At 47.8% G+C, this 16,094-nt stretch overlaps 1 protein-coding gene across 1 annotated transcript in view; it reads left to right on the forward strand.

Annotated features, from left to right (window-relative positions):
• The first annotated feature begins 386 nt into the window (after window positions 1–386).
• ATN1 (atrophin 1) overlaps window positions 387–16,094 on the forward strand; it is a 33,567-nt gene continuing 17,859 nt past the window's right edge. The window contains 2 exon segments of the mRNA XM_015418794.1: window positions 387–428; window positions 12,441–12,669. Of these exon segments, the coding sequence (XP_015274280.1) occupies window positions 12,643–12,669 (27 nt within the window). The 5' untranslated portion in view covers window positions 387–428; window positions 12,441–12,642.

A 16,094-nucleotide genomic window follows, 5' to 3' on the forward strand; every position in this document is an offset into this window, starting at 1 on the left:
GAAGAGGAGAAAGAATTGGTCCAGAGAAAATGTTTTGTTGCAGCCTAGCAGCCCCCCTCCCAGAATATTAAACTCCTTTTAAGTTTATTACATTAGAATTTCAGCACCATGTACATTCTCCTTGGTCCCACTGCATTGTAGTAGATCCATTTTGATTGGGGTTTCACTCTCAGAAGCTGAATTAGGCATTGGTTTTGCAAGACTTGCCTATCTTCTTTTAGTCTCTTGAGACCAACATTAGCGGAAAATACTTGCTGCGGAACTGCTTTTCTATTATTGTATTTAATTCGTGCTGTTACCTCTCTTTATCGTATTCTGGCTAGAGATACTTTCCCGATTTCTCCATATTTCCTTCAGTTTTGTTTCCAACAGGGGAACTGGATGGGGGACTTCTGAAGATGTCAGAGCAGCCACCCTTCCCTTTTAAGGTGCCAAAATCTATTATTGTGTGCCTTCATTGAAATTGAAGATTGTAATCATGGCAGTCTTATTTATTTATTTGTTGTCAATTTTTAAAAAAGAAAATCTTGCTCTATAGCCCCCAACAGGATGTCTTACAAAGCAACATTAAAATCACCGTACTGAAAATTAATGACCGTGTCATAAAACCCATTAGGGGGGAAAAAGCTATGGTAAAAATATCATAAATTAGATTAGAAAATGGTGGCAATAAATTTTATTGTATTTATTATGCTAACTATTACTTTTCTGTCAAGGAACTCTGAGAGATGTGCATAGCATTATCCAATTTTATCCTCACAACATCCTTGCAGGGTTGGCTAGGACCAGCAAAGGCAACAGGGCCCAAAATTTCCCAATGAGGTTCATGAACATGATTAGGAGTTTGATCCACAACTCATCCCAGAGGACTTTTGTGAATTAAAAAAAATCAACTAAATGGTGGGGGGATTAAAAGATGGTGTGTGCGCTTAGAACAGAGTCCAACTTGGGAAGGTGGTATCATTTATTCAAGAGTGGCGAGAAGAGGCAGGAATGGAGAGCTGAGCAGGAATATGTTCCATCAAAGGAGAAAGCAAAGTTCACCAACCTGGTTTGCTTTCCCCAAATCTGGTATGCTTTTTCAGTGGATTTGCGCTTTGCCGTCAAGAGCGCTTGAAACTCCAGTTTAAAAATCAACTTACGGAAGGCAACAGAGCATGGAAGCGATGCTGTGCCTGTGCGCTCACGTACAAATGTTCTGTCAGGTTGCATTTCCGAACTCGTGGTATAGTTACGAGGCGGGGGTCCTTTCATAGAAAAAGAGGTGCAGGAGCTCATTAGCATCACTCATTAACATAACTTATTTGCATATGCCACACACCCTGACATCACTGGAAGTGTGTCAGAAGGCAACACCCACCACTCAGGCTCCACTGGACTGTTTTGGATTGCTAGCTGGGGGGGGGACGCGTATATCTGCCCTCACAGTGGAGGGAGAGCTTGTACCTGAAGGTGGGGGGGGGCTCTGCAACTTACCTGGTTGCTTCTTGCTCCTTGTGGCCCGACTGAGGGCTGCTGGGAGCAGGGGGTGGGGCTTGCTGCATGTGCCCACCCCCTGGGCTCCTTACTGCCGGAGTTCCGTTCCTGTGTGCTCCCGCAGGAAATAACCCCTGGTTAGAGGGCAGCGGATCCGGCAGCCTTACGGAAACAACACAGATCCAGGTTTGGCCAGCCCCTGAGTGGGAGAGGTCCCAGGCATCTCTAGGGCTGGTTGTCGCCTCATGCAAGGGACCCTCATCCCTTCCTGGGCCCGTGTTGTTTCTAACCAGGCCCTGAGCCGGCTCGGACCCGCCCAGCAGGGCTGCAAGTCACTTCCTGTGCCAGCGATAGATGGCAGCGAGCTCAGCCCCTGCAGAGCATTGGTGACCTCATTGTGCTCCCCCAAAGCAGTTATTGGGGTACCATGGCTGGAGACCAGTCCTCTGTAAGCCACCATGGGTCCTTTGAAAGAAAAAAGGTGACACATAAGTGATGCAAATAAACTTCTTCGACGGCTGTCTGTGCAGCCTCTTGAGAACCAGTGGCCATTTGAACACACAAACACGATTCGTACTGAATCAGATCTTGATCCGTCAGGGTCATTCTTGACTGGCAGCAGCTCTCCAGGGCCTCAGATTAAGTTCTTTCACGTCACCTCCAATGCTCCCCCTAAGCTGTGGAGCCCTGTGAGCAAAAATTCTACTCTGTGAGCGACTGGCATTAAAGTTGTGAGTGAGCGATTTGGCCGCTGCATCAGTTAGCTTGCTCGGGAGCCACCCCTTCCTGAGCTAAGGCAAAATGTGTGAGCCGGAGGCTAAAAAAGCTGTGAGCTAGCTCGCACTAACTCAGCTTAGAGGGAACACTAGTCACCTCCTACCTGATCTTTTTAACGGGAGATGCCACGGATTGGACCTGGGAGCTTCTGTATGCCAAGCAGGTGCTCTGCCACTGAGCCAGGACCCTCTCCCATCTCTTATTGTGCTTTTTTTTTCGTGAGGTAGTGGGGCATAGAACTGAGGTTAGTTATCCAGGTGCCCATCCAGAGCCTTAAAGGTAAAGGTAAAGGTTCCCTTGCTCGAAAGCCAGTCGAATCCGACTCTAGGGTTGCGGTGCTCATCTCCGTTTCAAAGCCGAAGAGCCAGCGTTGTCTGAAGATGTTTCCGTGGTCATGTGGCCGGCATGACTAAACACCAAGGCGCACGGAACGCTGTTACCTTCCCACCGAAGTGGTACCTATTTATCTACTTGCAATTTCTTGCTTTCGAACTGCTAGGTTGGCAGGAGCTGGAACTAGAGATGGGAGCTCACTCCATCATGCGGCACCCGGGTCTCAAACTGCTGAACTACTGACCTTCCACAGCCTGCAGTTCAGCGTCTTAACCACTTGAGCCACTGCAGCTCCTTAAGGGTCCCTAAATTCTGTTGGTGAGCTCTCTGAGAAAGGGACCAGCCCCCCCTTCCCGCCCCACACCAGATCACCCCAGGCCAGAACTGATTTATCAGGTCATATCTCCCAAAGGGCAAAACATGAATTCAGCTTTAAATGTCACCTGTGGCAGGGCAACTAGTTACCCACTAGGGCGCACACAGCCTGGTAACCATGTAGGGAAGCTCACCAGGGCTTGGTGAGTGGGTTGTGGTGAAGCTGCTCGGTGCTGGAGAGAATTCCTCCGTTTCTCTAGCCCTTGGCTTGTTCTTCACTGCAGTACCACCTCCTGGCATTTGGCTTATGTCTCCAATCTCTAGCTCTCTCGGTAAAGCCGTAACTCTGGCTCCTCCTCTTCCTAGCATGTGACACTGATGTCATATGGCTTCCTGTTTGTTTGGGGTTTTTTTAGCTTAGTGCCATGTTTGGAAAGGCCGAAGACCTCTGTTGTAAATTACATCTAAAGAAGTTGGGTGGGAGTCGAATCCCCTTCCCCAGAATTATAGTGGTCTTCTCCCAGATGGGTTCACTTCTGCTACCTGAGGAAAATGGAGTTTGGAGTTGAACAAAAGGAACGTTCAGCGTTTCTAGAACACGTGGCCATCATTATTTGTTATATCGAGTTGCATTCTTGGGGGCTCGTGTGGTGTAGTGGTTAGAGTGTCCACCTAGGAGCTGGGAGACCCACGTTCAAATCCCTACTCTGCCATGAAATCTTGGGCCAATCCCTCACTCTCAACCTAACCCGCCTCACAGTTAGGATAAAATGGGAGCTGACACCTCGCTGAGTGACCTTGGGTTATTTCCACCTAGCCTACCACGCAGGGTTGTTATGAAGATGAAATGGAGAACCATATATGCTTCCGAAGAAACACAAGGGGGCCGGGCCCCGTGGGCCCCATGTTAGCTACGGGCCTGCTCTCAACCTAACCCGCCTCACAGTTAGGATAAAATGGGAGCTGTAAGCTGCTTTGGGGAGAAAGAGGGAGTATAAATTAAGTAAATAAAATTCATGTTCTTTATAAGGTTTGGTTTAGTAATGTTATTGCTGAGGTCCAGTGTAAATATACTGATATTTATTTGTGGAGCGAGACCCAGTGTGGTATAGTCATTCAGGCAGCAATAGTGGTTCAGGAGCCAGATGTGGCTCTTTGGCATGCCACCTGTGGCTCTTCTGAGCACTGTTCCACAGTGTGGCCTGTGTTTCAGGAAGATGGGCCCTTGGCTAGTGGGGCATGTGGTTGGCAGGTAGTTTTCACCTTAAAACAGCCACTGCCGGAGAACCAGATTAGCTTCGAGGCTCCCTAAGGAGTAGGCCTCCTACCAGATACGAAAGTAAATGTGGCTCTTCTGGTTGATATGGTGAAAGCAGCTTTTCCACATGCTGTGGGGTGAGCACCACTGTATTAAGGAGTCAGGCGAGGATCACGGTTCAGATCCTCACACTCTGCCCTGACACCTTGCTGAGTGACCTTGGGTTATTTCCACCTAGCCTACCACGCAGGGTTGTTATGAAGATGAAATGGAGAACCATATATGCTTCCTGGAGCTCCTTGCGGGAAGGATGGGATAAAAATGTGCTGGATCGTATCTAAATGTGAAGGTGGCAACCAATTCTCCCTCCAAGCTTTGGAGTCTTGTGAGCAAAAATCCTACTTTGTGAGCTACTGGCATTAAAGTTGTGAGCAAGCAGTTTGGCTACTGCATAAATTAGTTTGCTCTGGAGCCATTCCTTCCTGAGCTAAGACAAGAATGCGTGAGCTGGAGGCTAAAAAACTGTGAGCTAGCTCACACCGACTCAGCTTAGTGGGAACACTGGTAGCAACTCCAGACTCCCAAGTCTGGGGTTTTGAGCCCTGCAAGGAGCTTCCCTGCTTAAGTGCTTGCTACTCTATATGCGTGTATGTTGCAGTGCATAGCCTTTTGTCAAAAGTTGAGTTCACAGATGTGTGTTGCTTAATTACTGAATGCCGGGTAGTTTACCTACCGTCTGAACATGTGACCCTATTGCATAGGAAGGCATTGTATCTGAGAATAAAGGAGGGGGCATGAAATCTATCTTTGGTAATCTTTGGTAACCTATCTGTGTTGGCTCATTCATAACAACTGAAGATGCGTTCCCCCCCCACTCCCCCCCAATTACTGGTCTTGGGCCTATCAGTGGCTCCTGAGCGCTGGCTATAAACAAGTCTTGCTAAATTACAGCGTGGTTAGTTGTGGGATTTTCCCATTAGAACTATTGCACAGGAAAACACCCAGCTTTCAAATTTCAGGGCTTCCACAGGTCCTAAACTGACTTGTGTCTCCTTAGAGGTATATTGCGTTTGTTACCAAAGTGGGATGGATAGTCACATACTGAGTATCTAGGGATTTGGAATAATGGTAGAAAGTGGAGAAGTTTTAATATCTGGGAGTGATCGACTGACCCACAGAACTTGGGAAACAGTTTAATATTGTCCATATGACCATTGGGGTGTATAAATCAGCAAGGGCACAACATTTGCTTGTGGGTCACCAAGCTACTGGTTCAAACCCACACATTCTGTCTTCTTCAAAGTTAAAGAAGGAAGCACTTTAAAAAAAAGAACTGTGAAATGTTGAAATTGCAAGATAATGGCAATGGCCTGTTGTGCAGATAATTTTTTTTTTTAAAGGACTGGTTAGATTCATGGAGGATAGGTCTAACTAGGGTTATATCCTATGATTGCTCAGTGGAACCTCTGTGTTCAGGAGCAGTATACCTCTTGAATACTCAATGATAGGGGCAGACACAAGCTCTTCAAGCCCAGCTTGCAGCTTCCAGATGCTTCTGGCTGGGTGGCCAGTGTCAGAAAAAGGAGGTTGGGATCGGATAGACAGGTGATCTGAAACCACCAAGCACATTTTGTCTTTTATGCCGTCAGGGCACCTGAAAAACAATTCAGCCTTTTTGGCCTCGATTCCCCTAAAATCTTTCCTCGATTATATGTGTTTGATAACAATAAGGTGCCTAAAACGCTTTCGACTGATGTTTTCCAGGCGTACTGTTTTCACAGATAACGATAATACATCGCCTATTTAAAGGTCTTAACGTACATTATTCCTGTAATCCTTATAGAAGCCCCGTGTGGTACGTAAGTGCTGTCAACTTGCAACCAACTGATGATGACCCCGGCAAGGGGGCTTTCAAGGCAAGTGAGAAGTAGAGGTGGTTTTGCCGTTGACTTCCTTTGCACAGGGCCTTCCTTGGCAGTCCCCTCATCAATGTTCCAACTCTGCTTACCTTCCGAGATCTGATAAGACTGGGCAATACCATGCTACCACCCCTCCCTGCCCTATATGGTAGGTGAGTATTAATACCCCACGTTGCAAAATATGGGGGTAAGTGACGGTGCTGTGTCTCTGAGGCTACCTAGTAGCACAGCCAAGTTTCCAGTCTAGGATGTGACGCTCACCTATCTCACCAGTTCTATTATTCCAGTACATAGGACTTGCTTTCCCCCTACTGTAAATACTTGTGCTTGTTGTTGGGGTAATGATAGTAATTATTATTGTATGGTCTTGTGTGCAGTATAGCCAGGAGATCCTAAGATTGCCTGGCAGCCAGAAGTTCTAGCTCTTTTGGCGTTAGGCACGAGGTGGCGAGTTAGACTTGTTTTTGGGGCAAGAGATGTTTCAGATGGGCTTTTGCCATTGCCTGCCTCTGCGTCACAACCCTGGTATTCCTTGGAGGTCGCCCTTCCAAATACTAGCCACGGCTGACCCTGCTTAGCTTCCGAGATCTAATGAGATTGGGGTAGCCTGGGCTATCCAAGTCAGGTAATTAATTTATTGCATTTCTTAACCGCCGTCATCCCTTGCAGAAGTCAAGGCAGCTTTCAGTGTAAATTTCACAGTCCAGGTGAGCATACCCGCTATGATGCTTTGGTGTACCCTAGCATGTGTTGTAACCACTACCTGTGTTTGCCAGCAAGGACCTTTGCAAAGGAAGAACAGAGGGGCCACCCATAATTTTCAGATTTTGTTATAAAACTTGAATAGATGGCTTGTAATAGTCTACCTGATTGTATACATGATACATGCGTGTCCTGGCACTGTATGTAGAAAGTGAAGTGAGATTGTGCTTGCTAGTCAAGCATTCTCTCTCCCCACCACCTGTAGACGTTCAGACCATATCCATGTGATTGGGAACCCTTCAAAACCAGCATTTCCAGTTGCCTGGATGGAGCATGGTTTGTTCATACATATACTTTGGCTGAGTTCAGACTGGTAGTTTGGCCCGATATAGGCACGTTTCAGAAACGTTTCTCGAATGGATTAAAGGGGCCGTTCACACAGGCACAGCTGTCCGGCGTTCCCCAGCCGTACTCAGCCCATCTTGTAACGCTTCCCTCCCGAGTTTAAAAAGTACCTGGTGAAAGTGGTAGCAAACCCTGGAGAGCGGGTTTATCCCGCTTCCCGGAAGTGTGAATGCCGAAAGCTGCAATTGCCGATGCGCATAAGCACATATGCGCAATTGCCGATGCGCATAAGCACATATGCGCAATTGCCGATGCGCATAAGCGTATATCTCCGGATTACCAAAAAGAAAGCCGTGCCTTACAGCCGCGCCTCCGCCAGGGGCGGGCCAACAGTGCAAACGCTCCCTTGCGCCTCCTCCCCGGTATGCTCCCGCATCAGTCGGTGCAGTGTGACTGGGAATATCCAGAACAAGTTGTTCCGGATCTTTTTCCCCCACGACTCCCTCACGTTTCATACTGCCAGTCTGACCTCAGCCTTTGTGTGGGCACGAGGAACATATGGGGAGGAACTAGCAGGACCCTTGTAGGCATGACAGAGCTATTGGCACAGTCCTGCTTTACATACACGGCCTGTACACACATATCACATGTACAGGGCTTGGTGTAAGAGTGTGTTTTGGTCATTGCAGAAGGATTCTAAAAGAGCCTGAGATTAGTTTTTTTACATCCCGAAGTTAGGGGGCTGGATCCTGGAGACCTGTCAACAATGGCACTTCCTCCAGGTCCCACCTGTTAGGGGAAAGGTCCTTGCTCCTGAGGAAACTGGCACCGTTCACAGAACAGATCTGTGTGATCCAGCTTTGTGCTCACTTCCTGCCTTATCACAGTGCTGAATTTCAGGTGGCGAGCATGAGTTCTGGATTGCAGTCCCACCCACTGTCGCTGATATTTTTGTTCATCATAGTTCAGAAGAATTATAGGTTGTCTTCATCCTCAGTTCCTTATCTGAGACTGTTGTAAGTGTTTTGGGTACTGTTTTGTCCTGCCAACCTAGCAGTTCGAAAGCAAGACATTGCAAGTAGATAAATAGGTACCACTTCGGTGGGAAGGGAACAGCGTTCCGTGCGCCTTGGTGTTTAGTCATGCCGGACACATGACCACGGGAACGTCTTCGGACAGCGCTGGCTCTTCGGCTTTGAAACGGAGATGAGCACCGCAACCCTAGAGTCGGACTCGACTGGCTTTCGAGCAAGGGAGCCTTTACCTTTACCTTTGTCAGTATACACAGTGTTTTACAAAGCCTCATAAGAAAAGGTTCCTGCCCTTAGGAGTTTACAATCAACATTTTGATACTAGGCAAGACAGCCAGTGAAAACAAATGGATCTGATGGCAGTAGTCCTTTGCAGACCCGGGACCTACTGAGCTGTGAGCGTGTGACAGGAAGTCACGTGACAGTGACAGGAAAAGGCTGAACAGTGGTGATGTAACCAGGGTCGAGGCCAGGAGGTTGAGCAGCACAGGAGACCCAGACAACTGGAAGAAGGAAATACCAGACAAGCAGTCGGAGGAATCCTTTCCTCTGCTGAGTGACCTCACGTCACCATCCTGCTGCTCCTCTGTGCATGTAAAGAGAGGCTGGCATCACTGCACCCTTGATCTCCGGGCATGCACACTAGCACCATCTGAAAAGCAGCAAAAGAAAAGTGGCTGTTCTCACAACCCTCCCATTTGGGGCTTTGCAGCCTAGCTGAAGGTCCTGACCCGTAGGTTAAAAACCACTGGAATAGAGGGTAGGGAGAAACAAGGGTAGTGAGGACAAATCTAGTTATAACAAGCTTTGGAGAAGTAACGGAGAGCCAGTTTGGTGTAGTGGTTTAGAGCGGCGGGCTCTAATCTGGGAGAACCGGGTTTGATTCCCCACTCCTCCTCCACATGAAGCCAGCTGGGTGACCTTGGGCCAGTCGCAGTTCTCTCAGAGCTGTTCTCTCAAGAGCAGTCCTCGAAAGAGCTCTCTCAGCCCCACCTCCCTTACAGGGTGTCTGTTGTGGGGAGGGGAAGGGAAAGGAGATTGTAAGCCACTCTGAGAGTCCAAGTGAAGGGCAGGGTATAAATCCAACTCTCCACCCTTCCTCCTCCTCCTCCTCCTCCTGTCTAAATGTTTTGTGATTGGGTTTGAATTTTACACAATTACGTTTCTCCCTGCATGTCCTGCCTTTCGTGACCCATTGATTCCACTGTCTTTCACCCTATACTTACTATATAAAAGGTCTGCCTGTTGAGGAGCCTCTGCGTTTGTTTATTTACTTCCTTTATATCTTGCTTTTCTCCCCAATGAGGACCTGGAGTGGCTTTCAACATTCCTCCGTTTTATCCTCACAACAACCCTGAGGGGTTGGTTAGGCTGAATGTTTGACTAGGGTTGCCAATCCCCAGTTGGGGGCAGGGGATCCCCTGCTTTGGAGGCCTTCCCCCCACTTTAGGGTTATCAGAAGGGGGGGGAATGTCCACTGGGTGTTCCATTATACCCTATGGGGACTGGTGAAGAATCGATCCATGGGTATTTGGGGCTCCGGGGGTGTGTGCTATTTTTTGAGGTAGAGGCACTAAATTATGCAATTATATGTAAGCTGCCCTGAGCCTGCCTTGGCGGGGAGGGCATGGTATAAATAAAAATAAATAAGTAAATAAATTTTCAGCATAGTGTCTGATGCCTCTTCTCAACTCCCCCTGCCCCAAGTTTCATCAAGGTTGGACCAGGGGGGGTCCAATTCTTTGAGCCCCAATAGAAGGTGCCCCCGTCCTCCATTATTTCCAATGGAGCGAAGGCATTAAAAAGGAAGGCGGTCCCTTTAAATGTGAAGGCCAGAACTCCCTTTGGGGTTCAATTGTGCTTCTTCCCTCCCCTCTCCCGGAGGCTCCTGGAAAGTCCCCCGTTGGTTTGTCAGCCTCACCTGGCCAACCCTGTGTTTGACTGGCCTAAGGACACTGAGCAGACTTCCATGTCAGAGTGGGGACTCGAACCCAACACTGGGACCACTACACCACACTGCCTGTCATTGCATCTGCAGAAGTGGGCTACAGTGTTTGCAGGACTAGAATTTTGCCCACCTCGAAGTGCCACCAGAAAGTTGTTTGCTTTGGCTGTAAGAGCCCACCAGGGCTACCCTGGGGTAATACTTGGGGCTTTGTTTCAGGGACTCAGGGGAGGCATCAACAAGACAGGAACTCCAAGCATAGAGAGAAACGGGAAGATTAAGTGTAAGAGGTGTCCTTTCTGTGCGCAGGACAGCAACTGCGAAGCATCTTCCGTCGAATAATTATTTTCAAACACAAACTTGTAAAAACACAGAGGAAGCAGCCTGATATTTGACAGCTGTGCGGACAATAGCCATGGCCAACCTGGGGGGGGGTTTGCTGCGGGAGGAGAGCGGTAACACAGTGAGGAATTTTGCAGGGAGAGACATCTGTGCTGTGAAAGTTTGGAACCTTCGAGGTCCTGTTGGCGGGGCAGAGACAGGAAGCCGAAGGAGGGTGCCTGTTTATACAGCTGAGCTCCTTCGATCACGGAGTCCGGCCCCGGATCCTCCAGCTGGATTCATACCTCACCGGTGCGGCACGATGGCTGTGAAGGCAGTTGCATGTGTGGATGCAATGTCCGCATGGGCTGGGTCAATTTAAACCATGTCAGAGTATTCCCCCAATAGGAGAGGGGTCCGTTTCTTTAGCATGCCTGACATCGACCTCCAACCATATCAGGCAGCACTTCCCATCAACTGCATAACATGTGCAGTAGTGTCGTTTTTGATTCCGTATCGCCCAAGTACAAGAACTCACAATACAAGAACTCGTGGGCACTCCATGAAATTGCTGAGTGGTCGGGTTAGAACGGATAAAAGAAAGTACTTCTTCACCCAAAGAGTGATTAACACATGGAATTCACTGCCACAGGAAGTGGTGGCGGCTACAAGCATGGACGGCTTCAAAAGGGAATTAGATAAGCATATGGAGCAGAGGTCCATCAGTGGCTATGAGCCACAAGGTAGAGATAGGGACTCTGGGGCAAGTGATGCTCTGTCTTCTTGGTGCTTTGGGGGGGTCAACAGTGGGAGGGCTTCTAGTGTCCTGGCCCCACTGGTGGACCTCCTGATGGCACCTGGTATTTCTGGCCACTGTGTGATACAGAGTGTGTGAAATGGGCCTTTGGCCTGATCCAACATTGACATCTCTTATGTTCTTATGTTCTTAAATTGTAACTGGTAATCTATGTTTTACCCTTTATCAACATGTATTTATTTCATCTATTTATTTCCTTTATACCCCAGCTTTTCTCCCCATTAGGGAGCCATATTGGCTTCCATTGTTCTCCTCCATTTTATCCTCACAACAACGCTGTGTGGTAGGTTGTGCTGAGGGTGTGTAACGGGCCCAAGGTCACCCAGCAGTTTTCCATGGCAGAAGGTGGGGATTCGAACCTGGTTCTTCCAGATCCTGACCCTAACCACCACACTCCCCTGGCTCTCATTAATTTGTTAACATATCTGCGGCAGGATCGATCCCTTTGAGTTTGGTGATGGATTTATGATTTATAAGGCGCTTATAAAGAGATGGGTATCGTGGTTGTGAATTAGGCATATTTTTTAAAAAAGCAATCCCTTTTTCCCTGTATACTCTTTCCACAGAAATACATCCAGAGGGATTATGTATCACTGTTAGTGAAACGTGGGGTGCCATAGTTAGAAACAACCAGACAGTAATACAGCAAGAGTAAAAAAACAGCTGTGATATAGGAAATGGTTGCGCTTTGTGCCATGAATTGATTTAATACTTTTTTTATTTTCATTTTTTCTCAGTTCTGTAAACTACCTAGGGCTTTGGAGAAGAAGGTAATAAATAAATGGGCTGGCTTTAATATTACTGCGATGTGTTGCGTTTTAAAATTTTATTTATTTAATTCCATTTATAACCCGCTGTCCCCGAAACCAACTCAGTGTGGGTGACAACAGAATATACATTCTAAAACCTTCTAAACATTACAAATCAATAATTAACCTCAATAAAGGCTATAAAATCAATAGAAACAACTACTGTACTACCTAAGATGGTGTAAAACTCTCATGGAGGGGCAAAATATATATATAAACATCCAATAAGAAGGGAGAAGGGGGGAAGCGGGGGGAGGGAAAAGGCGGAGGAGACCAAAACTGGATGAAACCTATCAACAAGGAATTCACAGAATTTTCAGTGGGGCTGAAATCTTCACGCAAACGCCTTTGGCCCTCGTATTTTTCCTCACTATCCAAACGTTCTGTTTCAGAATTCTCCAGGAATCCATAAAATAGCCGGACAAAGTCCTTTCCGCCTCCTGCTGCCCCTTCCCCGAAGAGTGGCATTTGTGTGATTCCTTGAGGCCTCCACACCTCAGGTCTTCCACAGAACAAGCAGCGTGAGGGAAGGCATACAAGTTAATGTTTTCATCCACCCGGACAAAGGAGAATGGGGATCCTACACCCAAAAGAATGAAGACTCGACAGAATAAAGACTCTGTAAGTGACAGAAGAGGGGTGGGCAGAACGGAAAATGGCAGAGGGCTGAGGTAACATTCCCCACAATCTGTACCTATGCTTGTAAGGCAGTTTACACGTGATCCATGGCAGGGACAATCTAAATATGAGGCATCCTTATTGTGAGGCAAACTATCCAGGGTTTCGAGCAGAGAAAAGTCTTTCCCAGTGCCTGTTTTCTAAAACCCTTTCACTGGGTTTGCCAGGATTGAACCTGGGACCTTCTGTGTGCCAGGTAAGTGCTCTGCCAGCGAGCCATAACTCTGAGGGCAGGGGGCATACATAGAGGGGCCTCTGTCAATGGATCTTTCAGTGGGCAGGCTCCTACGGGAGAGTGTGGTCCTTTTAAGTATCCTGGCTCCAAACCACAGAGGAGCCAACCCCTTGTTTTAAAAAGCACTTCCTTTCAAAAGAGAAACAAAAATGTTTTATAGGATAGTTTTCAGTGTTTCCCTCAATCCTCCAATTTTCCCATCGGAAACACTGAAAAAAAGCCCTGGGGGGGGGGGATTTCTTTTCTGTCCCCCTCCCAACCACCAGGCATTTCTAGTTTCCGATAGTTGATGCCAGTCTTGCTGCCTCTTTTTGCCGCCATTGCAGCTGCCAAACAGTCTCCAGGGGCAGCCCGTTGCAGTAATCCGACCTGAATATGATCAGGAGATGGGGTTGAGCTGCTCAGGGCAAAGCCTCTGCTGGGCACACATCCAGACCCGAGCCAAAGGGACCATGGGCTACAGAGGATACTTCTGCCTCTGTCCGTAGGCTGGGATCTGTTTGCCTACCTCAAGCTACAAACCCGCTTCTCCAGTGAAAATGTAACCATGTCTAGAACCCTTGATGGGGGGGTAGTATTCTCAAAAAGCAGAACTCCAGTCTTGTCTGGACCGACCTTCAGTAGGGCCATCAGTGTTCCTGTACTCGGCAGATGAGTTCACCTAAAAGAAACAGAGTCGTGCGACAGCGGGATCGGCTGCCTAGGGAACCGGCGAGCTCCCCCGTCACTGGCAGTCTTGAAGCAGCGGCTGGACGAACACTTGTCAGGGATGCTCTAGGCCACTGGTGGCGAACCTATGGCACGGGTGCCAGCGGTGGCACTCAGAGCCCTCTCTGTGGGCACGCGTGCCATCGCCCCAGCCAGGCCCAGACCGTCATTAAAGTGTCGAATTCTCTGCCAAATAATATTAAGTAAATGAAAGCATTTGGGATTGCTTTCCTTACTCTGTTTGGATCATCTTAAGTTAATGTATGAGTTGTTTTTTCTAAAGTAAAACCTCAGTATTCAGGTTAAATGTTCGTGTTGGCACTTTGCGATAAATAAGGGGGTTTTGGGTCGCAGTTTGGGCACTCGGTCTCTAAAAGGTTTGCCATCACTGCTCTAGGCTGATCCTGCACTGAGCAGGGGGTTGGACGAGATGGCCTGTTTGGTCCCTTCCAGCTCAGTGATTCTGTGACTCTATGATTCTAAACAGGGAGGCAACCCCAAAGTGGGTTGAGCAGCGCCATGGAAAGGTCCTGTTTGGAGTCAGGAAAGGATGCTGAGATAGGAGGAAGCGGCAGTTTACGAAATAGCGGGACACGTTGCATTTGTTTCACACAGACTGCACGATCCCACGCAGATTTTTCAGTGCATCAAAGCTCGAATGCTGCGCGTTTCTTTTTTTCTTTTGGAAGAGCCTGGTCCAAGCTCCCTGCCCCGCCACCTACCTTTTTACCTACTAAGCCTGCCTTTCCTGCAATGTCTGCCTGACAGATATTTGCAAGGGCTGGATGCCTAATCATGCTGTTCACATCTGGAGACAGTGCACGCGAGGGGTTGAGTGTGTTTGGTGGCTCCAAGGGAACGCGTGAGTCAGGTCAGATTTAATTTAAACCAGGGCCTTTTCTTTTAGAAAAAGCCCAGCAGGAACTCATTAGCATAATAGACCACACCCAACAGCAGAAACGTATTAGCATATTAGGCCACACCCTGACAACACAGCTCATTAGCATACTAGGCCGTACCCCCATGTTACCAGCAGTGTAGTCATCCAGCCACACGCACCTTTTGCTGCTTATTCTGTTTACCTTGTTTGTTGTCAAAACCCAGGGCTTTTTTTGTAGCAGGAACTCCTTTTCATGTTAGGCCACACCCCTAAAGTAGCCAATCCTAATGAGTTTCTGCTGTTGGGCGTGGCCTATTATGCTAATGAGTTCCTGCTGGGCGTGGCCAACTTGGGAGCCAGCCGGAACTCCGTTCCTGTGCGTTCCTGCCCAAAAATAGTCCTGATTTAAACCAATTAAAACCGTTAAAACAATAGACGATGCAAACCATTTCAGATAGCTCTTACGATAAACTAATTTGTATCCTGCCCCACAAGGGGAGAAGTGAAGGAGAAACCAGACTAAATTAAAAAAACATTGCTGCCCTCAACCGTAAGCCTGGTGGAACATCGGTGGTTTACAGGCCCGGCAGAACTGGATTAGGTACTGCAGAGCACAGATGTCACTCAGCAGAGAGTTCCACCGGGTTGGGACCAGGGCCAAAAAAGCCCTGGCTCTGGTTGAGGACAGCCGGATGTTTTTCGGGCTAGGCATCACCAGTAGATTCTTCTCTCAGCGTGTAATTCTCTTTGGGGGGTATATAGGAGAGGTGGTCCCGTATATACGTTGGTCCCAGACCATTTCGGGCAGGGGTGGCTAAACTTGCTTAACGTAAGAGCCACCTACAATAAACGCTAGATGTTTGAGAACCACAAGACATGAACTAATAATTACACACATGTCTTTACTGAAAAATATGCAGATTTGCTTTTTATTAACATTAAACAAGACTGCCAAAAATAAAAAAACAAAAGGGGTAAAAAGAGATATTGATAATGATATTTATTTGTCCAGTGATATTTATTTGTTTGCTAATTATATTTATTTGCCTAAGAGAGAGAGAGAGAAACAGAGAGGTGGAAAGAGAGAGAGAAACAAAGAAAACAACTAGATGGGGGAAGGAAGAAAAAGAGAAAAAGGTGGATAGAAAGCAAATAGATGGGGGAGGGAGCAAGGAAGAGAGAGACAGAGAGACAGAGAGAAACAAAGAAAGCAGATAGATGGGGAGCCTGCCGGGAGCCGCACAATATGTGCGAAAGAGCCGCATGTGGCTCTCGAGCCATAGTTTGGCCTCCCCTGGTTTAGGGCCTTAAAGGTTAATACCAGAACCTTGAACCTGATCTAGTATTCAGTCTGGAGCCAGTGCAACTGGCGAAGCACGGGGTTCCAGTAAGATCCCATTCTGGACCAGTTGTATTTCCAGGTTAGTCTAAAGGGCAGCCCTGCTTAGAGCAAGCTAAAGTAGTCTAACCTGGAGGCGACTGTAGCATAGACTGTGATAGCCACATGGGGCAGGAGGCAGACTCGGAGTCTTGGGAGTAGGGTTG

This window comes from Gekko japonicus, unplaced genomic scaffold (genome assembly GCF_001447785.1).
Source record: "Gekko japonicus isolate JY-2015 unplaced genomic scaffold, Gekko_japonicus_V1.1 scaffold1244, whole genome shotgun sequence".
NCBI lineage: Eukaryota > Metazoa > Chordata > Lepidosauria > Squamata > Gekkonidae > Gekko > Gekko japonicus.